We start from the raw sequence: 26611 nt of genomic DNA, 5'->3' as shown, positions 1-26611 counted from the left end.
AAATTCATTACATATGAATATTGAGCGACCTCAGTGTACAGTCTTGCCGTGTTTTTTTAAAATAATATTACATACTTTTATCAACAAGTGCAAATGAACCAAGCTTCTTTGTCCTGCTGTGACTGGAGTTTCAGATCCAATCAGCAACGACGCAAGCAGCAGCTGATCAAGTTTCAGATTGAGGCCTAAAGGCTTTGACAAAAAAGGGAAATGTAGTGTCCTTGTAGGTGGTTGAAGCTAAAATGTTTATTAAACTATTTTTTTAAGAAACAGGATCCATGGACTCAGACGTTCGTAGATGCTGTTTTTATTTTGTTATTAAAAAACACAAATGCAATCACCTCCTGAAATCAAAGGGCAACACATTTTAAAGCATGTTGCTGAACAGCATGAGGTTAAAAAGCTGCTAGTGTTAGGTTTGCAACATAAATTAGGCTTACTGCACCTCACTCGTTTGTAGGCCTCGGTACCCGCTCCACAATATGGATCAGGCCAGATGTAAGAAATTCAATTCAATTCAAAAATACTTTATTAATCCCAAAGGGAAATTTAGTGTTGTTGTAGCTCATTCTGGCTTCATTCAAGATTTGTTATAAATGCTGATAGCTGTGGGCAGGAAGGATCTCCTGCAGTGAATCTGAAGAATCTGGCCACAGATACCAATCCGTCCACCCGGATCCAGCTTGCTGTCAGATCTGGCAGGTCTCTTGGTTCTCCTGGGCAGCAGAACTGACTGAATACCGGGCAGAATTCCTCCATGAGCGATGATCACTCTTCTCAGCAGTCTGCCGAGCTCCTCGTCACCATGGATAGACAGCTGAAGGTGCCTGGGGATGATCCTGGTCCTCCTGTTGTCATGAGCCGAGTTTCCCACCAGCGCCAGGATATCGGTGGATTGACGGGAATTCTTCCACGACGCCTCCTTTTCAACTCATTTGGGATTTGGGGCTGTAGTTAAGGTATATGAGCTTTTGAGATGTCAATCAGCTGCTCCTGGTTGATACAAAAAAACGCCTTGTTGCCATGGTTACGCATCATAACAAATGCCCAAAAGTAAAACATTTTCAGTAAAAATCCTTTCAGCTGCTCAGCTTCCGATACCAGAGGAAGTAAGCATCCGAAAAAAGTGATTTACATCCAGAAAAAAGAGAAATTAAAGTTTTCAAAAGCAATAACTCAGAATGAATGTAATAGAGCTACTCCCAACATGCAGCCACCCCGAGCGGCGCAATTCTAGAAATAGTTGTAAAAATAAGTTTTCTCAATTTGGGACACTGTGCACACAGATATATATTTTTTTAAATCCTTTCTCCCAGATTAGGTAAATCATTTACACATACATCATTCTGTTTGAGAACTAACAAAAGATCATTGTTTCAGTTCATCAACGGTAAAATGTTGGGCATATTTTTACTAGATAACCTTTAACAAACTATCAAAATACTGAAAACCCACAAATAGATCCTCTTCTCAATGACAGGAAAGTAGGCGGTATACTACAGCCAAAACAAATAAAAATAAAATTAGGTTTCTTTGAAGGAACGCATATCACCCACAGCCTTGGTTGCAAACATCTCACATAATCTGATGATCCATGATCTATTAGAGCCCAAAGCACGGGATGGGATGACTATCGGCTAATACCACATAAAATTTTAGCTCATCCTCTGTAAAACTAACTGAGATAGAGCTGTTTATGTGTTTGCTAAGGTGGATTAGCTGCGGGGGAGAGAGAGAGAGAGAGAGAGGGAGAGAGAGAGAGAAAGAGAGAGAGAGAGAGAGAAATTAGCATTTAAAAAAATAAATTATTTAACTGCTGAAATGACACAAATGTCAGATTTTTAAATGTTCCATGTGATTTTGGTGACACCACAGACATCACTGACCTTTATTGAGTGACACATATGGGTACTGCAGTTTGAAATGTCTCTAAACCTTCGTTTTACGTACGTGTTGTCTTTCTGTTTTCTCAAATGTAACAAAAACTAATCTGAATCCAAAATTTCCTGCACTTGGACACCAACGTTGTTCCACATCCACAAACATTTCCTGAACTGAGCGAACAGATCTTTAGGACCTGAGTCTTAACTCAGCCTGTCACCTGCAGGCTCCATAAATTGCCTCTAGTGCAAACCTCTTTTTTTCCCCCCAAGAAATATAATTGACAAATAGAATACAATCAGAACAAGCAAACAATTTTTTATTGTTATCAAAATAATGTTAAGCAAATACACATTTATTAGATCAAAGTTAAGACATCAAATCTAAATTGTCTGGAATTACTGAAAACTCTGGAAGAGCTGCTAATTTCTCTGACACATAAAATAATGTTCACTTTAAACCCCCCCCACCCCCCCACCCCATTAAGAAGCAGACACTTATGTTTTCCCATTAGACAGCTAAATTTGTCTCAGTGTGTGTGTTCGTTCTGTGCAGTTCATGCTGTGTGATCTGACTCAAAGCCTAATGTTTGTGTGTGTGTCTACATTTATTTTGACTTGCAGCATTTAGATCCCAAAGGGATTTGCTAAAGAGGTAGTTCAGATCTTTTGAAGTGAGGTTCTTCCAAAAAGGTTATGTTGTCGTATGAGCTGTTTATCTCTGCCTTGCTCAGACTAGACATTAGTTCATCAATCCGGTCAGAAGCAAACACTTTTTTCTCCAAAGTGTTGCTATTCAGAAACCTATCTGCGACAGGTAAGATGGTAATTATTCATTTCCTTTCCAAACATACAAACAAACAGGAGATTTGTTTGTTTTATTAAGTTTGCTTACCAGAAGGAGTAACTTAAAATTGAAGCTGGAGGGTTGAACATTTCTCTGTTGTGGCTCTTGAACAGAGGATTTATTCAGACTGGCGTTCACAACAACCCACAGGTGAAGATTGAACACCCTGCCCTCCTAATTTACCCCCTTCCATATGTATTTCATCTTCTGCCCGTTCCCTCCAGACTATCTCTACACTCTTGCTCTCATCTTTTCATCCTCTTTTCTAAAATAATCCTTCTTGCTCATCACACTTCCTCTCACATTTGTCTCCCACTGCTGCCACTCAATTGTGTCCTCCAGCAGCTCAGCTGCCACCAAAATTTCAGCTCCTTCATCATTTGGCCTTTGTGAATAATAGTGTTCGCAGTTAAAGCTGACTCAGAATGGCCTGTGGTAGGTATTACGCTCAGAGATATTTTGGAGCCAAAATTTGATGAACACTTTCCATTTGCTGTAAAATGCACCAGGGGACTACAGAATGAATCTTTGAGCAGAAAAAGTTAATTTTTTTCCAAACAGTTGGGAAAAATGATCTTTTGAGAATTGTTCTTTATGCATGTGTTACGTTCAGAAGATCCAAATCATCCCCTGGAGTCCAATTAAAATGGAAAGTGTACCAAAGTCCTTAAAGCCCTACAGATCAGCCGAGGACAATGCTTTCAAACATTGTCCAACACGTTGATCTTGAACATGGCTTTTCTTTGTATTAGTAGTTTTTCTTCGTCTTCTCTCACTTGCAGGGTCAGGACAGTACGCTTACGGAGATGATGAGGACTGGTATTCACGTAGATATAAAGGTGACTACACTTGTTTTTCACAAACTTTACATTCATACACTAATCTCACACATTACTGAAAGAATCAAGCAGTCTATGAACTTTGAATAAGGTCATGATGCCCCAAAGACATTCTCGTTCAAAACTTAACCAAGATATTTTGGAATGGAGGCGCAGCTTTTTCAATAGTTCTCGTAAAACAAGTGGTACACCGATGTCCCCTGTTGCTGAGAGGTTTGAATAATATGAGTGTTTGTAGTTTTGAGATTAATGTTTTTCTGGACTGAAACTGAACAGGAAATGCAAGTAAACCTTCATGTTTTTGGTGCAAGATATTCAAGTGGATAGGAGTTACAATGTGTATAAGAACAGAGGTCACCGGCCACCCCAATCATTTGAGGAATCTATGTTATATATATATATATATATATATATATATATATATATATATATATATGTAGTGGACATTTTGGATTTTGACATGGCAACCAAATTTTAGATAATGACCTGTCTTATTTCCCGGCATCCCTTTGCTCTGCGATGGGGGACAAAAAAAGAGAGACTGAAAGCATCGAATCAAAGTTATGTGCAAATGCAACTAATGAGCAACTAAAAATTAAAGTAACAACAAGTTAAAGGTATTTTGGAACAAATTATTGATGTTAATTTACCTTTACATTCACTTCTCTAAAGCTTTTGTGGCTGTGCAAACAAAACACAATTGTAACAAACTTACTAGAAAACAAGTGGTTAAGAGAACTAAGGCCTCAGATAATTCTTAAATTGACTTTTTTTTTCTTTCTTTATATATATATTTATTTTCTCCATTCATGCATTTAACAAAATAAAAAAAAAGCCACATTAACCACATATCAGAACACAAAAGAAGAAAAATATTAACTTGGTTAAACATATTCACTAAATAATCATCACTATAATATAAAAGTATATATTGTTTCTATTATAAAGCATAAATCAACTTAACTCTATTCAGGTAACTTTGTGAACTGACACAGTTACATCACAGTAGCTTTTGGCTTTAAACTGGGACCAGTAAAGCAGAAACTTATCCTTCAGGCTAAATAAAACTCTCCCCTCGTCTAAAGTATTTTCTTTCACTCTGTGGCTGTAGACACTTTGCCAACACACATACACACAGTAAGCTGGAGCAAAGGCGGCTGACTGTGTAATGAATATTCATTTTTGCTCCAACGTTGACCTAAGCTTGTGTGTACTCTCTCCTCTCCAAATGTGCAGATGTGTGTCTGTTTGGGGCCAGCAGGAAATAAAGAGCAGATCTTGATTTCTTTGTATTGAAATTAGAAACTCATGGCTCCACAAACTTGGCTCTGACAAGGAATGTTTACAGAAGCCATGTTGAGACGGGCAAGTATCCACTAAGCAGTGGGACGAGTTTAAATAAGTTGTAGTGTAGCTTGACTTAAAGGATTACTTCAACATTTATGAAAGTTTGGATATTACTGTCTGGTAACACTTTACAATAAGGTACACAAAATTTGATTAACTACTATGGAACGCCTCAGGAACAAATCAGGAGCTAATGGTTAGTTAACCAGTACTTACTGGGGAACACACAACCAAGCCTTATTTGGGGACTCCTGGTTAGTTACCTGGGAAATGAAGACGAACTAATCAGGAAGTAATGGGTAGTTACCATGGAAAGCAAAGAGAAACAAATCAGGAGCTAATGGGCAGTTAACCAGTACTTACTGGGGAACACCTTATTAAGGGACTACTGGTTAGTTACCTTGTAAATGAAGAGGAACTAATCAAGAACTAATGGGTAGTTACCAAGGAAACCAAAGAGGAACGAATCAGGAGCTAATGGGTAATAAAACCAGTAATCAGTAGGAAACAGGTTTTTGACAATTACGAGCTGTGACCTCACTGGTGCAGAGTTTATTTAGAACCCACAGGGAAAATTTCTCCTCTGTTTCTGTGGTAACAAACCAGTAGTCCCCTAATAAGGCTTGGCTGTGTGTACCCCAGTAAGTACTGGTTAATTACCCATTAGCTTCTGATTCATTCCTCTTTGGTTTCCTTGGCAACTACCCATTAGATTTTGATTAGTTCCTCTTCATTTACAAGGTAACAAACCAGTAGTTCCCCAATAGGGCTTGGCAGTGTGCTCCCCAGTAAGTACTGGTTAACTACCCATTAGATCCTGACTTGTTCCTTAGGCGTTCCCTAATAGTTAAGCAAATTTTGTGTACCTTATTGTGAAGTGTTACCTCTATAAATACTCGTAAAATAGAATGTAGGGTAAGAAAAACAGATATTTATAAAAACACTTTTCAAAATGTGTTTTTAATGACTTGCCTTGTCAAAACTATGCTTGATATATTATTAAACAGATTTTTTTCTCCATTTTTATATTTTTCTTGCCTACAAGTCAAGCCCTGTAATACTCATTCCAGACCACTAGGTGGCAAGAAGGTCCACGTGAACAACATTTCAAAGTACAGATAAAGAACATGCTCATCTTGGTTAAAAATCCACCTAAAAGTTGTGTTTCTTTTGATATGACTCAGTTTTCCCTTAATTAACTATTTCAGCACACAGTCAAAGTTTAATGGCGAAGGTGTCAGATGCTGAATAAATAAATAAAATGTGTTTTTCTGCTATTTGGGGTTTTAGATTCCAAGTAATAATGGGGCACACACAAAATAGGCTGCTACATCATTGTTTCTGAAAAAATTCAGCATTTCCCATCCACATGGGCACATCTAAAACTGTTTGAAAAATCTTCACTTGGGAAAACGTTTTAAAAATATCCTGTTTTTGTGGATTGGTTGTGCAAATACAGCAAAAAATACTAATACATCCATAATAGTGTGGACAGGACATGTGTCTGTGGTGTAGAAAGCAGTAGGAGCTTTTCAGAAACTATGACTTATGTGTTACAACATAATGCTTAAGATGAATTAGTTTTCTCAAAATAAATCAAGACCATCTATCTCTTTTTATTCCTTCAACTATTGAGCTGTTGTTGGAAACAAAGGATAAGATTTTAGTTGGTCAAACTAAAGAACATCTGTTTAGATAAATTAACCTTCTGTAGGACATTGATCTGAAGAATAATAATCAGAGATAACATGAAACTCTGCAGTATTAGTTTAAGAAAAAGCCCCACTCAACACAAACTTTTACAACTTTCATGATGTTCTTTGACACAGACATCAATGAGTAAGTGCTCCCCACACATCACTGTCTTTCCTTGGAGTGAAACCAGCTTCTCTTGCCTCCACTGGGACATTTTTGGGTGATTGGAAGTCACAGAGAAGGTAATGAGAAATCCACCGAATCTGCCTTTACTCAAGGTGATGGGTGGGTTTTTACATGTTTACTTTGGCACAAAACATCCTTAAGCTTTTATAGGCTTCAGGTAAGTGCTTGATTGAGTCTTTCCCAGTCCAAGGCCAAGTCGTGATGCAGTTGATGTAACTGCATTGATTCTTCTAATAAAAGCTTCAGCGCTGTTCTTCCTTTGCTTTCAGGGGCTCCGTGGTGTGCACCCATTAAGCTGAAGCACGGTGACGTGAGCTGTCGCACACCCAGAGGGGAGCACAGCAGCAATGTGATGGGAACTCGTTGTAAAATCCGTTGTAAACGAGGATATGAATCCCAGAACTCGGAGGTGGTGTGCATGGCAAGCAAACACTGGTCGTCTAACTATGCTTGCAGAGGTGAGAAGCAATGATCAATTGATCACACACAAACTGGGAATAAAAAAATTAGAAACTACGGTACAAGAGCTTGACTGTTGGCAGACATTTTTTTAATGAGCTGAGACAAGTTAGTTTTAGATTGAAAGGCAGAGCTAAAGAATTATACCTAAAAACTGAACGCAGAAAAGTATGTATTTTATGAGGGATACATAGATTAAAGTTTGTATATTATTAGAGATACATAGATTAAAGTATGTATTTTATGAGGGATACATAGATTAAAATATATATTTTATTAGGGATACATAGATTAAAGTATGCATTTTATTAGGGATACATAGATTAAGTATGCATTTTATTAGGGATACATAGATTAAAGTATGTATTTTATTAGGGATACACAGATTAAAGTATGCATTTTATTAGGATACATAGACTAAAGTACCGGTATGTATTTCATTTGGGATACATAGATTTTGTAGATTAAAGTATGCATTTCATTAGGAATAAATACATTAAAGTATGTATTTCATTAGGGATACATAGATTAAAGTATGTATTTTATTAGGAATACATAGATTAAAGTATGTATTTGATTAGGGATACATAGATTAAAGTATGTATTTTATTAGGGCTACACCGATTTCTCAGCAGGTCACCAGAATTAGAAGATTTTAAGCTCAACGAGCTTGACTGGTAACCAAAACTTAAAAGTCTTGCCCAATTATTATTTGAAAAGGTTGATTATATTTGCTGCTTTGTGTTCTTTTTTGAGGACCTCTGTGTTTTTTCCTTATTGAGCATTCTCAGCATCAAACCCAATCACACTTTTTGCTTTATACTCTGCCTTCTGGGTGTTTTAGATCAGTGGTTCCCAAACTTTTCTGCTTTGACCCATATAATAAAGTTGCACAAACTTTGGACCCCAACTATATTACTAAAGTAGAAGAACACTGTTTAACAAAATCCTTTGTCAAACTTTTATAAGGTTTTATGCATTTATAACCATTATATTTTTATTTAACCACTCAGGATAAATATGCTATTAGCAATCTTGTTAAAAATAATTAGATTTTTGTAGATTATCTCTAGACCCCACACTGTGTTGTTTCATGACCCCAGTTTTGGGAACCATCAAAAGCCTGCATGTGGAGTGAACTACTCTTCCCTTAAATCCAACTAACTTTTAAAATAATTTGAACATTTCATTTAACTTCTGCCAAAATACCTAAGCAACTCATCACATGAGCTAACTTTGGTGGCCAGCCCACCTAATGTTTGTGTGCCGGACGGACCCTCGGATAAAATCTTTTACAGTATGACACAATTGTTGAATTCATTCGTAGAGACCAGTACAGTCATCATTCACTGAATCAGCCAGCTTATTTTAACTGCGATGTGACAAATGACGAGGCTGCCAGTTCACACACATTGAATGTGAGACTTTCTCCATTGAACCTTCTCGCATGTTGTTGTCACACCACACGTTTCTCGAGCAGTGTAGCAAATTTATGACTGATGAAGCTGCAGCGTGAAGAGAGGAGGCTGACAACTCACAAACAGACACTGCAGGAGGGATGATCTTCCCCTTTTGTTAAATGTTACAGCTTCAAAGTTATGTCAACAAATGATTGTGTTGATTTAGATTTAATAAAAAGATTATGATTCTTTCCTGTATCACATGATGGGTACACCAGAGTTTGGTGTCATTTATTGGTAATACAAATACTTGTATACCACCTTTCTATTTTATCAAGATGCTCAAAGCTCTTTACAACACAATCTGTGTCCTCATTTATCCATGCATACAGCACTCTACTAGATCTATACAAAGACTAATCAGTGCTTTATCACATTCATACACTGATGGGACACTCACTGGAGGCAATGAGGGGTTCAGTGTCTTGCCCAGGGACATTTCAACATATGACTGCTGGTGGAGTCGAACCCCCAACTTTTGCATTGGAGGACGACTGCTGTAACCACTTAGCCACAGATGCCCCAATTAATAAAACTAATGTCACTTAATGAAACTAAAACATGATTTAAATTAAAGGCTCAATATTACTTACAATAAAAAACAAACACATCATACGTTTATCTTTAATACATTCATGAACTTTTATAGGCTTCTCGAGCTACACTGTAATATGACTGTTGTTTAAATGATCTCACTTAAAGGTGGAGGGAGAAGTAATCCATCAAAAAGAAAGATGAGACAAAATAATTGTCTCAGGGAGAAGAGAGAGGCTTCTCCTTGAAGACATTATTGACGCTGCACTGGTTGTGCAGCAAAGGTGACAGAAGTGACATTGCTTCAGAGAAGTTCAAGTTTTTGAAAATGCTTTTTTTTTATAACAGTGAAATGATTTGAGTTGTCAGAAAATTGATTTCACAGGGGTTATAAATATTGCAGAATGCAGCACAGTAAAGTAAACGCTGGAAGGTCAAGAGAGGTGGGACCTTCAGAAGGTCTGGAGAATTGCTGCTCAAACCAATTAGAAAAATAAAACAAAAGCAAGTCTGACTTTTTCAGAGTAAAATAATCAAACTATGAGGGGCGGGAACTTGACAGCAGGTATGCCTACATTTTATTTCAGTATTTATCAGAATAAAACATCAAACTTCAAACTACAAAGTCATCCATTAGACCATTGTTTTTCAAAGTGGGGTCTGCAGCCCACTGGGAGGCATGGAGAAGTTTGGGAACCCCTGGATTAGACTATACAGAATGATTAAGAACACATCTATTTAAATGTACTGTACTTATCAACATTAATCTATAATGATACGAACTGTCAGAGCTTTGTAAAGCTTTAACTCTGAACTCTGTGTTGACAGAGATCCGCTGCCCAAAGCTCGACATGCCCATTAACGGTGGCTACAAGTGTACAGATGGCTCCTACTTCAACTCCCGCTGCGAGTTCTTCTGCTCTCCTGGTTACACCCTGAAGGGCCAGAAGACAACAGTCTGCCAGGACAGCAAGGTGTGGAGCGCAGCAGGCCCCATATGTGTTGGTAAGGCTGAGCCTGTGGTGTAAAGTTTGACTCTATACTCAGATAGTACGTGAAACAAGAACAACTTCAGGACCCGGAGGATGTTTTAACAGTGTTTATTCAACAAAGTGAATAACAGGGAACATCTGTAATGGAAAGTTTCTCTGGGAGGTTGGTCTTGATGTTCAGTTTCTTATCTTAAGCAGGCGGGATTGTCACATGGTGAAATCCAAAAGGTTCCAAAAATGGTCTTACACAAATGTTGGACAAGTGGTGGAAGGCAGGGAACAGGTGGAGAGATCACAAGGAGGCTCAGGAGGATCACAGGAGTCAAGTTATGACAAGATCACATATTAATCTTTCACAAAACACTAGGAACAATGTAAAGGCCAGAAACACAACTACCTAAAGGCAGATAATGCACCAGCATCAGATAGCAGTCATTAACTGCCTTAAGTAGTTCTTGCTAGAGTTGCACTTGGGTCCAAATAATCCGAACCAACCTGGCCCCAGCCCGTAGCATCATCTCCAAACCCCCCCGATCCGACAAATAAACAATAATTACAGGTCAGAACCCAGAAAATCCCCCAACATTTTTAATTAAGCTTCAACTGCTTATATCACCGACTATTATTAAGAGCTGGCAGATGTGCGCGGCTGAGGGGGGAGAAGATTGGAGCTGAGGAGCCATCAAAGCGCATTAAATGCTTCCCCTGCTTCTGCCTGCATCCTGCTCGGACATGTTTGATATTTTGTGATCTCACCTGTTTGGGACGTCTGCTGCGCGTGTCCGCTGAGTGCAGTGGCTGAATGAACGTCAATTTGGGCTGATGGATCGCTGGCAGTAGTCCATCTGAAGCTTAACTGAACTTTTTACCTCTTTCAACCAGCCGGTCAGCGCACAATCAAATGGCCAGAAGCATCAGGTGCATTATGGCAAGCTATGTTTGCATATGTTGGATCATCGGCCGCACGCATTCCTGACGCAATAATAAGCCTGACACTGACCCGGCCCACACATTAAGCACATTATTATGGCCCGGTCCGGTCCGAATCCGGGTCAGGTGGGGCCGGGCTCCAGGTTTGGGTTAGAAATTACAGCTGTAGTCCTTGCAGCTCATCAGGTGAATGGTCCTCAGGTGTGGATCTGCTGGCGCTGTCTGGTGTAGAAGAGCTGCAAAGGAAAAGGCTGGAACTCTTACATGTGGAGCTTTGGTGTACAGTTTGGGTCTACCGAAAAGGACGACCACCGTAAGAGGCAACTACAGCCACCAATTATAATTTTCTGTTGCCCAGTGTCAGCCGTAGACATTTGTTTTTGTGGTTGATGTTTGAAAGAAATTAGTCTTTAGATGTGTTTGTACTTCACAGAAGTCCATACTCCAGAAAATGACACTATTTTCACTTGTACAGTTTGAGTTTATAACATGTGAGCTAACAAAAAAAGCTTTTTGCTGAACATCTAAATGACAGAATAGTTTGTACCTTCAGTCAGTTTTTCCTCAGTCAGCCTGTCCCTGGACGTATAGCATCGAGTCTGTTATATTTTTGTCACAGACGCTCTGACTCATCCTCACTTCTTCATTATATTGATTTATTTACTTTTATGTTACTATAAAAGGTTATGTTGATTTGTTTCTAATACTCCCAGCATGCCTCTGGACTTCACTCTGTGTATTTATTTTTTTTACAATAAACCTTCAGACATTTTTGGTCCATCAGAGACAAAACGAGACACACGCTCTTTGGTATTAGAATCAACATACTGTATTTAGCCCAACTTCGGGAAAAAAAGTGTAACCGGAGAAAACCCACACATTCACGTGAAGATGTAGAAATCAAATGGACATTTACGTTTTTCACCCATAAAAGTTTTATTTTAAAACGAATCAATGAAATTTGTGAAAATGATTCTAGCTACAAAATTAGGCCTAATTGACATTTGTCATTATGTGTAATTAAATCTTATAAAGACGTTTGTGAGTCTATATGCATTTTATTTAAAATCCTTAGACTTTGAACACATTTTTACTTACATTAATATATTGTTCTGCTTAGTAGCAGAAGGTTCTTATAAGAACAATAAAGTTTATTTTAATTGATTAAGTCAAACAATATTTGTTGAGTGGTTCTTTCACTGAAGTCGTTCAATGTCTTCTTTCTTGGCTGTAGATTTAGAGCCCCCTAAAATCAAGTGTCCCAATCTAAAGGATAAGTGGGCCGAACCAGGGAAGTTGACAGCGAGGGTGACGTGGGACACACCTGAGGGCATCGACACGGCGGACGGGATCCTGACAGAGTCAGTCTCCTGAACCTTCTAAAGCTTTTATCCTCTTGCTGCTTCAGTGCTCTCAGTCAGTTTAATCCTGCTCAAAATGGAAATCCCAGGGAAAGTTTCAAACTGAGCATGTGGTTTGCAGTGTTATCCTGAAAGGACCACCTTCAAAATCTTACTTCCCAGAGGGACTCCACAAGATGTCCTACACTGTGTTTGACCGAGCGGGGAACAAAGGGTCCTGCCGCTTCTCTGTCAGAGTTCGAGGTGAGTCTTTTTCTTAAAGCAGATGAAAACACCGAAATCTGTGACTCGTTTGAAATAAATCTCAGCAATAAATGAAATACATAAAGACATATGTTTTCTTTAATATATATATTTTAAAAAAATCTAAAACTTTGTAAGACATTAACATTTCCATTAGAATAAATGAACGTTTTTTTGGCACCACTTTACAATAATTCAATTAAATTTCAATTAAATTCAGTTTATTTATAGAGCCAAGTCACAGCAGAGGTCATCTCAGGACACTGAACAGAAACATTCATATATAAAAAATAATAATTTAACATTATTTATCTGAGGAACAGACTGCTTTGAATTTAACTCCATCGCAGAACTCTCATCTTGAGCAAGCATGAAGGCGACAGTAGAGAAAAACTCCCTCATGAGGAAGAAACCTTTAGCAGAACCAGAGTCAGGACAAGCGATCTTCTGCTTCAACCAACTGGATTTGAGAGGAACAGATACACAATGGCAGGTCAAGAATCACATTAAGACAGAAATAGTATCAAATGAAAACTATTCAATTTAACAATTCATTTAAGGAAATGAGGTCAGTTTGTCCTCCAGTAATCTAAGCCTATAGCAGCATAACAAGCCAACCCTAACTATAGGATTTATCAATAATGAAAGTCTTAAGCCCAGTCTTTAAGCTGGACAATGTGTCAGCCTTATGGACAGAAACTGGAAGTTGGTTCCACAAGAGAGGCCTGACAACTCAAAGACCTTCCTCCCATTCTGCTTTTGGAAACTCTAGGAACCACAAGTAAGCCTGCAGTCTGAGAGCAAAGTGAGCTGTTAGGAAAATACGGAACAATAAGATCTGTAATATAAGATGGCTCCCCTTAATAAGGCTCCCCTTATAGATGCTAATAAATAGTTTATAGATACATTTATAATTCCTCTTCAAACACTTTACAAATCATTAATAATTGTTTACTATACATTAATTAAGAACAAGAAAGAGACTAAACTGACCAGTTTCTTGCCAAACAGTGAGCCAAATGTGTTCATCTATATATTTCATCTAGAGTTGTTATACTAAACATTTCAGACTAAGTTACTACTTTGTAAGCACAATAAGCATTTGTAAACCTATTTTTTAAAGGATATAATATTAGTTGTAGGTACTTATGATGCAGTGATAAAGCACAATATTATATCCTAAAAACATTAGGTTTACAAATGCTTATTGTGCTTACAATTAGTCTGAAATGTTTAATATAACAACTCTAGATAAAATATAAAGGTGAACACATTTGGCAAGGAACTTGTCAGTTTAGTCTCTGTCACCCTTAATTAATGCATAATATGCAGTTATTAATGATTTATAAAGTGTTTAAAAAGGAATTAATAACATATCTATGAACTATTTATTAGCATCTATAAGGGGAGCCTTATTTTAAAGTGGTACCCTTTTTTTAAACTCATAAATATTTTTATTTGCAGGTTTTATGCTATTTTTTTTCATGAAACCTACAGTAAAATTATGTTTCTACAAATGTATGATGTAACTCAAGACAAATCATTTTCTGTTAACTTGTGTCAACAAATTCAGGCAGAAATGTGTGTACGTAGACTAAGATAAGTTATTCTTTACTCCTCTGACCACGATAAATCAAAATCATGCACGTTTATGTTTTGTGCGCAGTACGCCGCTGCAGCCCGCTGTTTCCCCCGGACAACGGTTACATGAAGTGCGACAGTGATGGAGACAACTACGGCGCCTCGTGTGAGTTCACCTGCAGCGGGGGCCACGAGCTGCAGGGCAGTCCTGCCAGAGTCTGTCAATATGGACTCACCTGGGCCGGCTCAGACACAGTATGTGCACGTATGTATCTCACGCTGCTCAACACACAAACATCTTACAGAAATACAAGCTTTTTAAAACTCTGTTAGTTCTATACAATTTATTAATGTTTACTTTGATTTTTAACTGTAACAAAAGTATTGTATGTAGTCATTATTATATAGCTGGGTATGGGCACCAGTGACCTCCGTGACCCAAAAAGGAAGAAGCAGGTAAAGATAATGGATGGATGGATTATTATATAGAAAATGTAATGGATAATATAACTATTTCATTCATTAATACTTTGACTACTAAGTAGAAAATAGTAAAGTGTTGCAGGTCTCAAAGCTTTGTGCTAAACAATAATACTAAACAGACAGAAAACTTGTTAAAAACTTTGAATTAGGGGTTTCATTGCTTTTATTGTAGTTTATGACTTACAGAAACAATCATGCAATTGACACAGATTTCAGACAAATGAAAAAAGCAGGAATGAAAGCTGTTGGGAAATATTTTCATGACTTTTTACTCTCGATATGCCTCACTTCACACTTGTTTATGATGGGTCACGTTTTAGAAACGCAGGGTGCTCCTCATTGTGTGACTGGCCTAGGTGTCAGGGTTTGTGGTCAGGAGCGAACCCAGAGTGCAGAACAGAGACTCAACTCGGCAGGAATACAAAAATAGGATTTTAATGATAAATAAAAGTACAAAATAACAAGCTGACGGGGCAGCAAAACTTACATGAACATAGGAAGGAGGCACGGGGAACTCAGGAGACACGAGAGACACGGGGAACTCGAGGAACCAGGAAGACTCAGGGAAAGACTCAGGAGACCCAACGAAGACGACCCGACGAAGAACAAGACAGAACGGACGGCTTAAATACAGGGACAAGATGAGACGTGATAACAAACAGCTGGGACGAGACACAGGTGGCACTAATAGAACTAATGAGGGAGCACAAGGGAAACAGACACAAACCGGGCCACAGAAAAGTACCATCCTTACACTAGGAAGATTTGGAGCATGCACAAACTTTTTGTAGCAACATTGTGGTGGTTTGTTACCTGCGTGGCAACTTATCGGGGTCCTAGGTGGAGCATGGTGACAACAAAGACAGCATGAAGTGGGGCCTGGTGCGTGCAGGTTGTGGAGGATTTGAAGCAGGACTGGTCATGCTCACAACATGCTGGCAGTGCTTCAACTAAGTTATTGCAATGCTCTTGGTGGTGGCAGCTGCAATTTCTATACCTGTTGTATCTCGCTCTTACAACCCAGCTGCAATGACCAGTTCACCTTTCCATGAGCTTCTGCACCACACCTTTTGGAAACAAAGCAAGAAGAACTTGCTTTCATCATAAAGTGACACTAACGGTGGTCTAAAACCCTTTCATACAGTATAAGCATAGAAATTCTGCAGATCATGACATGGTCCAAGAAACAACCTAGAACAGACATAATAGTTGTGCAAGTGTGATATCATCTTTTAGCATGTGCGTCCTGACACTGTCTAAGACACAGGGCGAGGCCTGGGGTGTCGTGTGCACGTGTTTGTACATGGTACTGTAATGCAAACATGCTGTTGACATATTGGGCATGATGAGGGTGCTTGGGCACGTCTGACAACACACAAAAAAAATGGCAGTAAAACATTTTTTGGGTGAGTAATAAGATTCCTTAGTCCCCTGCTATGTGTTGTCATCATTATGTGTTCCCATACAATGATGTAATCTGCATTTGACCCATCACACATGAGATACACCCAGGTGGAGCAGCGGGCAGCTACGTAAGCGCCCGGGGAGCAGTAGGAAAACGGTCTTACTCATATGGGCACAGCAGGGAGTCAAACCTGGTCAAATCCTGATAGGTCATGGACAATGTAGAGGGGTCAACGTTGGGAAGGGGTTCTTGTTTGGAATTGTTTAGAGTAATTGTAGGAAACCTTAACTGATACCTGCATGAATTAAATTACAGAGAAGCGTCAATAAAGATGTGCATAATTTGATTTCAGGCAATAGATGACCTGATTTTTACCAAAATGTTGATGCAATTTTACACAAAGTTTTATAATGTTTATACTGGATCAAAATGTAACGTTACTGTGACATCACAGTATTTATCAAAACCTCCTTTCTAGCATTTATTCAGTGGGATATCAGGACTTCTGTAGCTCGGTGGTCAGTGCCGCGGTCGTAATTCTGAAGCTGCTGGTTTGAATCCATTGATTCTGCAGCAAGCCTTGCAGAGGAACAGCTAAAAGAAAACCATTGCTTAAGAGAGGATTGTGACCATGTTCACTTACCAAACTGGAACCAAATACTGGACTGACCATTTTATTATCGACTCATCTTTTTCACTTTTAAGTTTGTATTTTAGATTTTGCAGCTTTTTTGCAGCAACATCCATGTTTCAAGCATTTGTTCCTGTCATGCATAAAACTTAGTGTTCTATGAAAAACAACCTTTATTTGCCGTACAAGGGAAAAACCTTGATCTTTTTTAACATTTGTTTAACCAAATTGGAGAAATGAGAACAAGAGGCTTTAGATTTGCAAAACAAGAACTAATATAAACTGAGAAATAAATTTTTTTTTTGGCAAAAATCTCAAGATAAAACTTTAGTTTTGATAACTTGCATGCGTCAATCAGTTCAGGCAACACTGTTTTTGTTTTTATGTGATGAGACCGGTGGAGGAGAAAATAGCAGCCTGCTCGTCGATTAGAAAAATCCACGCCGATGGTTTCATAGTTTTATGTAAATTTCAGCGAGTCGTGAGGAAGTGCGTTGCAGCTCCTGAACATCAGCAGCCATTCTTCAGTTCAGCAAAGCAAATCTAATTATGCAGCGCCTCACAGCGACAGTGTGTCATAATAAATCTTCACCTCTTGCCACGTCTTTCATATCTTGGCCTAATTGTATATTTAATGTCATCGCAGCCATGAACATTAATGTGGGAGTGCGCACAGCTGCTGCGCTGCTGGACCAGTTCTACGAGAAGCGACGACTCCTGATTATCTCAGCGCCAACGGCTGCCAATCACAATTACCGCTTCCAGATGACTAACCTCCAGGTGAGACACGATTCACACGGGCCCACCTGCTGAATGTGGGTCCACTGCGGTGGACATGAACAGGAAGGTGACGCTCTGGTGATTTGTGTCCTCTCTTGATGATTTACGCTGCAGAGTTTGTTTTCACTTCGATGTTTAAAGTGGGACAAATGACGGGGTGGAAGGTTGTTGCTGCAATGATCAGAAAATGTCACGGAGGTGAATGCATGATTTTGACAGCAGCTCTGAAAAGGTTATTTTTTATGGATGTTTTCCACAAACTTGTCAGGAACCATTATGTCAGTTCTGTCTTTAAACACCTGACCTTTTTAAATTCTGTAGCAAAAACTCAATGAGTGTCAGTTAGTAAACAGACTGAGTTGTTAATATTGTGACCAGTCCAATAATGTATTCAGTTAACTACAGAACCAATGAAGTGGCTGAAAATACATCAGACATTATATTTGCTGCCATGTTTGTTAATTTAAACAAAGTATGACCAGCCTGTCATGTGACTCAAGCCTTCACGTTGTTTTCAGCAGATTCAACCGAGTGCTTTCTTTTGTGTAGATCAGGGGTCTGCAACCTTTGTGATAAAAAAAATACATTTTTGGCACTTTGATTACCGTATTTTCCCCCGTACATGTCACTTTGCTGTATAAGTTGCATCTAGTGTATTATGCGTCACCACTGATGCGTCGCATTTATTACACATCACCGCTGATAACACTCCGGTGTTGTGCCAAAAATCAACTGGCTGCCAAATGGCGGCTGCGGGAGCGTGCACGAGAGGACTTTAACACAAAATTTAATACGATAACCACCTAAAAACAATTATTTGTTTGCTCAAACTTATAGTAAAGGTGTGTTTCAGTCTAACTTTTCCTTAATAAATGCACTTTGACGGTCAAATCAGCTGCATTTCAAAAGCCGATTACTGGAAGCAGGAGCGCGCAGAATGACTCGCTGCGCATTTCTTCAAAATTAATCAAGATAACCACCTAAAACAATTATTTGTTTGTTCAACATTATAGTAAAGGTGTGTCTCAGTAAAATTTCCTGAATAAATGCACTTTAATGGTCAAATCAGCTGCATTTCACCTGGGCGGCGCGGTGAAATGCAGCTGATTTGATGTTTGCTCCAGGTGTTCCAGAGCGAGATCAAGGTGGCTTGTATGGCAAGTCAAGTGTCTCATTAATAGCCACTTTTACCTATTAATGAGACACTTGGCTTGCCATATTAGTCTAGGGTCCTCTAGTGGCTGATAATGGTAGTGTTCAATATTTTCCATGTCAGAATGAATGAAATCATCGGATCTTAGCCAAAAATTGGGTTATAAATATGGGGACAAAGAAAACATAAATACGTCGCTTCGCTGTATAAGTTGCAGGCATGCTAATTTATGCAAAAAAATGGTGACTTATACGGTGGATAATACAGTACTAATTACGATGTCCGGAGCCGCCCAATCTACTGTAACTGTGTACTGTCAACTGGTGGCCTATGGACCATTACAGGTTTGTTGCTAATGGCTTTTCCAACCAGTGGGAGTGATATTATAAAACAAAAAATGTCTAACTATTATTAACATTTATTGATATTTATACATTTTAATAAAAAAAGAAAAAAACAGATTTATGTAAAAAAAATTAAAAATAAATATTTTTTAACAATTTTATAAAAATTAAAACAGTGAACTCTGCATGTGAGTTCTTGTAATTGTTGAAGAGTTAAGTTTCCCACTTAAAGCGTAAAGTTAAACAGTATAAAATTAGGCCAGTTTGTTGGATATACAGTTATATTTTTAAAGAAAAATAAATACTTTAGTTTACTTTGACTTTGTTTTTTGTGCTTTATTCTTATTGTTATCAAAGTTACTCACCATATTCCTTCTCAGCAGCTTGTCTTAAAGATATTCCAAAACGTTCTGGTGGTTTTGAGAGAAAGATCACGCTGATAGACTGGAAGTCGACTTAAAGTGGCTAACAAACTACTAGCAGGATGTAGTCCACATGTTTTACACATTGTATTTATACTATTTTTCACACATGTGAAAATGACAAGAAACCTGCTAAAACTATCCATTGTCATTATTGGTAGTTATTTAAATAAAATCCAGTTTTATGTTAGTTTTGGTCAAAGCCTGAGAGAGCTGCTGCAGAGGGACCAAAGAGCCACATGTGGCCCCAGAGCCACAGTTTGCAGACCCCTGGTGTAGACCCACATTTCAGGATTGCGTTCAGTATAACAGCAAAACTACTGGAGTACACTCTCAAGCTGCAGGATTTGATACAGTTTAGGATAACCTTTTAACTTCTGATTTCATATTTTGCAGTGTGTCCCTTTAAGTTGATATGAGTTATGACAAAACAGTTTCAGGATTGACTCTGAGAGAGCCAGAAACTTCAGATTGACACCTAAAACAGAATTGTAGCAGCAACAAGATGAATGTCAAAGAGCTGCCAGCTGAGAACTTGTCATAACGTCGATTATCAGCTGAAGGATGATGCACCTCCCAGGTTCGGTGTCAGGTCTTTGATAAATTTGTTTCTGTTTCCTAAAGACATGACTTTTTAAATCACCCACTTGTTTATGTTCTTGACTTTTTACAGACACTGTACAATGTGCTGTCAGCTACAAAATTGTACATGAATGAGAAGCAGTCAACAAAGTTTTGTTAGATAAAGCCCGTAGAACTGCTGCTCAAGAGCTCTTTAAAATATGACAACAAGGTCCGACTGCTTGAAAGGAAAGATGATGAAGAGGAATGCTTTAAAACTTTTGCACACTGTTGTAGAGGCAGCAGTAACCCTATTTAATAGACATTTTAAACATAATGGTAAAGTATAATATAAAAACTGCTCCTTTTGTCTGACTAAAACTTCAAATTAGACAGACCAAAAACCTGCATGTTAGTCTGCCTTCAGGTCCAGGCCTCCCTTGCAAAAGAGATCTGTGATCTCAATGGGATTTGCCTGGTTAGATAAAGGTTAATAATAATAAAAATAATTGAATATACTAAATAAAAAGATTTTTTATCATCATGAAATAAAGAATTACAAAAAGCTTTTACATCTAACCTTAAAATTTCAACCTGGATTATTTTGCTAGAAAAACTCCATAAAATGTCTTGTGAATTATTAACTTTGCCCATTTTTCTACAACACTTGGACATTTCAATATCTAGCAGATATTTATAATTGACTGTATATGTAAAAAGTATAATAAAAGTTTACTCAAACACACATGGCAGTTGGCATCAATCAGCTACAGTTTAATTTAAAGGACTCGTTGAACGGATGATCTTCCTGACCAAAATGTAACTCCCAATGGTCTGATTTGAAATAATATAGTTAGCAGTTATACTTGTTTATTTTGTTTCCAGTTAAAACAATGTTCAAGCTAACACAGAACATGAAAACCCTGTTTATGGATAAGTTCAGATACTTTTACTTACTAGCTGCAATACTAAAACAAGGCTTGAACTTTCACAATTTTACAGCGCATAAATCACAAATTAAAAAAAAAGAATGCTTCAAGAGTATATGCTTGTATAAAATTAGTTTGACCTAATGTATGGTTTTAAATTCAATGCAACTTTTAGCACATTTACAATTGACTCTGACTGTGCAGTTATAACAATAATCTTGTTAGGGAGCCTGTTCATATTCAAAATACTCTGCAGCTGCAGTAATAGTACCTAACAAACAGCACACTTCATATGAACATCTAATCTCCTCTAAAACAGGACAGCCACATACAACAAAGCTCTCTTCACCTCTATTAATTATTTATGGTCTCATGTTTGATAAAAACTGAATTGAAATAATGTTTTTAATGGCTGATAGACGTATGCTGTGTTTTCTCTCACTTGTGTGACGTGCTCCTCTCGAAGCTGTGCAGTCTCCTTATGTTTACAGACCATATCATACTTTAAGACCACTGTGACATGAGCATGGCACTGACATACAGTACTTCATGCTGCATTTACTAAAAAATACAATTTAATCAGGTCACTATGAATCAAATTATTTTACTGTAAAATTAGCTATAATTTTGGTGAACATGATATTAAAATGATGATGATCTGTGGAAAGGTTATTAACAATAAACTATTTTCTTTTTACATTTTCATATCCTTGTCTATTTTGCATTGCACACTTATCTCCATAGATTCAGAAGCTGTTTGAGAGCACAAATCACAGCAGCTAACAGTAGCACTTTGGTGCATTTTTGGACACTTATGGCAGGAATATCAACATTGCTGCTGGAAAAACTATGTGAAAGGGATAATGATGTGAAGAGTTATAAATATTTGTTTAAGTCTAATTGTTCTTTTTAATATTGATTTTAAATTAAAGACCTTCAGTGTATAACCTAAGTCACTTCTTGACGTTACAAACTATTAACTAATTAATATGCTCATACATAAACTCTATTTCTCCAATCTGAGCATGTTCAAAGAGCTATTTATAACAGGTTAGATTAATAAATTGTTTATAACATTTTTATTGAGCCCCACTTCAAAAAATCTGAAGTGTCACTTTAATAATAATAAAGCTATATTGGACTAATTCCACAGAGCTCCATGGATCAAGCTCGTTGCTTTACATCAACATTTGTACTGATTTTATTTAACATTGATGCTTTAATTGGATGGTATCTTATTTCTTCAACAGCAGTAATGTAATGGAATAGATATTTTTAGGAGATTCAACAACAAAAAAAGTTTATTTTTTTTTATTTTTTAGTACATTTTGAATTCATGTCAAACTGAAAAGCTTCAACTAAGAATCTTTGAAAAACCTCAAAAGAGAAGTCAAATATTTAAAAAAAATATAGCTGTTCAGTTGCTTCTGTTTAAAACTACCAGAATCATCAAGCACAAGATGACCATTACCAGCTAAAGAGATAAAACATTCTGAAATATTTTACACACAGGATTCATGCAAATGCTTTTAGAATACACTTACACTTCCTGCTTACTCTTGACAAAGGTGATCGCTTCACCCACTCCTGCCTCCCTCCTGCTTTTGGCTCTCTTGTCCTGTGAATCTTTTTCAGAGCCTCTCTACATATCTTCTGAATTGTAAATCATGGATCTGGTCAGCTGATCTCACAATGCAATTGATAACATTTTCTTGACGAGAAGACAGGAAGAAGGAGAGCCCTCATGCCCTGAAGGGACATTCGCTTTGGGATACACCATGGATTCTTGGGGCCATTGGAAGATGGTGTGTCTCTGTAATGTCCGTTGAGGACGTAGATGATGCATACATAATTTGATTTATGATAGTGGGATTTCTGCTTTTTGGAATCGGCGGGTTTCTGGCTTATCAACAAATTCGGAAGACAATGGCAGTGGATCAGGCAATTTTGAAGCTGCCATGTATGAAAGAATGTGCCGCGCTTCAAGCGCCCAAACTCAGATGCTTTTTGAGCTAAACCATAAGATGGATGTGATTTCTGAGGATCACAGGCAACTTGTGACTTCTGGAGCTCGCTGGCATGAAGGAATCGACTTGTGGAAGGCTTCAAGCACGGCCTGGCGAAATGACTACATATCTGGCTGTTTTGGATTCGCCATTGAGAAGTACCAGCAGAACTTTTGAAGGCAGACATTAAAAAAAATTAAGCAGAGTCTGCTTGTCCTTAAACAATTGCTGTTATTAAATCTGGCTCCCCTGCTTGGCCTTGAATAGGCCAGTTATCTCAAATTCTCCCAGAGGTTATGTGAATAATGATGCTCTGCTGCTCCTCCCCTCCTCCTCCTCCCTCTTCCAAGGACATCTGTGGGCCTTTTCAGAACTGAGCTGCAGATAGACATTGTACAATCTAATCAGAACTATAGAACTTTCTGGCAATGTCCACGGACAACTCACCGCCTTTGATGACCTCCTCATGCATAAATGAATTATGATGTCATTGTATGTTGCTGTTTATGTTGTGATGTTTTTTTTTTTAAACTTTCACACTGTGATCCGGCCAGGACATGGTGTGAGACATGATTTATTTTACCTCCTCCACCCTCTTGTGTTCTCTTTTCTTTATCTAATTTGTATGTCTGTATATAACAGGTCTTTCTTGTAAATGAGTCATCGAGGCTCAATGGGAACTAACCTGTATAAAAAAAGGTTGAATTAAAAAAACAAAGTATAAAACCTTTTTTTTACAAAATTGGCTGAAATTCAATGTTGGAGGTATAAACACAACATTTTCCAGAAGTTTTAAGTTGCTTAGACTATCTGCAGTTCACGCTTTATGAAGCATCAAATCTGAATTAAAATTGAACTTGTATGTTGAAAATCTCCTCAGCTTCAACAGGGAAACTTCAGCAGCCACCAACAGTTGAAGTATAATAAACGTTGGTTACGTACTGTAACCCCAGATTCTATGAGTATAGGTGCAGCCCTTTAAGGCTATCTCTAGTGGGTTTATCCCTTCACGCGCAGCACTAAAAACTTTAGTCCAAGCCCACCTGCTGTGTGGGCCTCACCCCCGGTCCGTATAAATTATGGCGAGACCGGGTAATCAGCTCCCAAAGAGCTTTTTTTTCTTCTTCAGCCATTTAGGAACTAGTGAGGCCCAGAGCTTAAAGGGCTGCGCCTATACTCATAGAATCTGGGGTTACAGTACGTAACCAACGTTCTATTTTGTATAGGCTTTGCCCTTTAAGGCTATCGCTAGTGGATTAAAGGTGAAGCAGGATGTAGTCTATGCCTCACTGGGTCCATTCAGACACAATAGGAAGCGCTCGCTTGCACCAACAAAAACCTTCCATCAACTCAGCCTTCTGTGTGCATAATTATGCGATGTGTAATTACACGTTTCATGCACAGGAGCACGTTGCGTAATTACGCGTTCCATGCACAGGAGCGCCCCGGAGAGAAAAAGGTTTCTGACGGGGAAAAAAGGGGAGGCTGAAAGCAGTCCTGCTGCTGAGAATGGAAAAGAACAGAGGTTACAAATTGTAACTGTGTACCAGCGAGCAGAGCAGATCAACAGCTCTTCAATATGAACTGATTAATAACAAATGAACTGATTAGTAATCAAATGAACTGATTGGCAACAGTAGTCATGAACTGATTAGTAACAATAAAAAAAAACAGCAGTCATGAACTTGTGACTTAATAAATGTCTCACACTGTAATTGCATGCAGTCAGATGTGAGTTTAAACGAAATTCCATGAAACAAGTACGATTCATTCTGTTAGAACACTGAGAACAGAATGGGTCATGGAGAAAACAGAAACATCACGCAGATAGAAGTGAATAAATGAACAAGGCGATGCCCAAGCGGCCGCCGTACAAATGTCCTCCACTGTCATTCCTCCATGCAAAGCTGTAGAGGATGAAATTCCTCTGGTAGAATGAGGTCTGAGGTTCTCTGGAGGCTCCAATCCTGATGCCCTGTAAGCTTCAGAAATAGCCTCACACAGCCAGTGTGAGAGGTGCTGAGTAGATAACGGGCGACCTGCAGAGGTGTCCCTATAATGCACAAACAGACGCTGAGTTTGACACAGTGTGGCCGTGTGTGCTATGTAACATGCCAGCGCGCGCATGGGACAGAGAAGATGAGATGATGCTTCCTCCTCTAATTTGTGAGGGAATAAAACCCCCTCCAATGTTATCATTCTTGATTTAAATGAGCTCGTGAAGTTTTTTGGTATGAAAGTTGGGTTAGGTCTCAGCGCAGCTGAGCTGCCATCAGCTTGACTCCTGAGGCACGACGGGGCAGCAGAGAGCGCAGATAAATCGCTCACTCTCTTTGATGATGTCAAAGTCAACAGCAGGGCTGTTTTAAGTGACAGGAATTTAACTGACACCTGATCTAAAGGCTTGAAAGGAGCTTTGATCAGAGCTCGTAGAACCATCATTAGTTCCCACTGTGGAGCTAGTGGGCATGACACCGGTCTGTGTCTCCGTACACCTTTTAGGAAACATTTCATCAGCGGGTGATTAAAAACTGTTCTGTCACCGAAGCTCTCGTGATAAGAAGAAATAGACGCAGCATAAGTTTTAATTGTGCTGAAAGCTACAATTCTGTCCATCAGCTGCTGCAGAAAGGACAGCACGCCACCTAGTGGACATGAAATGGCCTCTACACCTTTCACTGTGCACCAGCGCTGAAAAGCTGTCCACTTTGATGTGTACAGCGCTGTGGTGGAAGCGGCTCGCGAGTCTTGGATTGTGCACACCACTTCTTGAGAGAGACCCATTTTCTCTAAGTGGATCCTCTCAGCGGCCAGACCCAAAGGTGCTGGCCTATTTCTGGGTGACTCCTGATTGCTCCTCCTGCCTGGAGTCAGAGCCAGGTGGACCTCTGGATCATCGTCACCCAGGCAGCGATGCGAGACAAGCAGATCGCAGAGGAGGCACCCAGGTTGAGGATGATGTCAGACACTTTGCAGAGCGTGCTCTTCATCTCCTCAGGCAAGTCTGTGTCCTCCAGCCTTTTGGAAATGCTGTAGGCCAGCAGTGTGCGACATTGTTGTTCGCTGCGGCCGCCTGGAAAGCACACTGGTGGGCTCGGTTGGAGAGTGACGTCACCGTTTGGTCGTGTCTCCCTGGAGGGACAGGTCGTTGGTCCAACCTGGGCACTTTTGCTCTAAGTGCTTCCGCAAGGCTTGCCTCCGGGGGGTGGGGGGTGTTTGACGACCGAGGGAAAATTCCGCTCAGTAAACCCCTCCACTCTGGTGATGGGAGCGAAGGTGGAGACGGACGCCTTCAGCTTACCAGGTCTGGCTGCAGCCTCGTTCCAGTAGGATGTCACTGCTGGAAAACGAGGCCAGATGGGGTCAGGGTGGCGAGCCGGGGTGGAGCCAAACCTTCCCGCTAGATCATCCGATCTGGGCAGTGGGAGGAGAGGGATGGAAAGTCCCTTTGTGTCAGCCGCCTCCTGGATTATGCCAGGCAGTCCGAGAAGAGGGCACCAACGGCTGGGAGCTGTGTGTTCGCCGATGCGGAAAGGCTCGGGG

The 26611-nt window shown here is 39.1% G+C and overlaps 1 protein-coding gene across 1 annotated transcript in view; it reads left to right on the top strand.

The window, feature by feature from the left end:
- The window catches only part of srpx (sushi-repeat containing protein X-linked), a 31484-nt gene that overhangs the window by 3179 nt on the left and 1694 nt on the right, over positions 1 to 26611 (top strand). The window contains exons 2-8 of the mRNA XM_037686521.1: positions 3510 to 3566; positions 7064 to 7252; positions 10076 to 10252; positions 12404 to 12530; positions 12652 to 12773; positions 14440 to 14619; positions 17520 to 17653. Of these exons, the coding sequence (XP_037542449.1) occupies positions 3510 to 3566; positions 7064 to 7252; positions 10076 to 10252; positions 12404 to 12530; positions 12652 to 12773; positions 14440 to 14619; positions 17520 to 17653 (986 nt within the window). The remainder of the gene's footprint in view (positions 1 to 3509; positions 3567 to 7063; positions 7253 to 10075; positions 10253 to 12403; positions 12531 to 12651; positions 12774 to 14439; positions 14620 to 17519; positions 17654 to 26611) is intronic.

Source organism: Nematolebias whitei, chromosome 13, assembly GCF_014905685.2.
Source record: "Nematolebias whitei isolate Nwh7 chromosome 13, NemWhi1, whole genome shotgun sequence".
NCBI lineage: Eukaryota > Metazoa > Chordata > Actinopteri > Cyprinodontiformes > Rivulidae > Nematolebias > Nematolebias whitei.
Note: the sequence above shows the minus strand (reverse complement) of the source record. Positions and strands in the feature narration are given on the sequence as shown.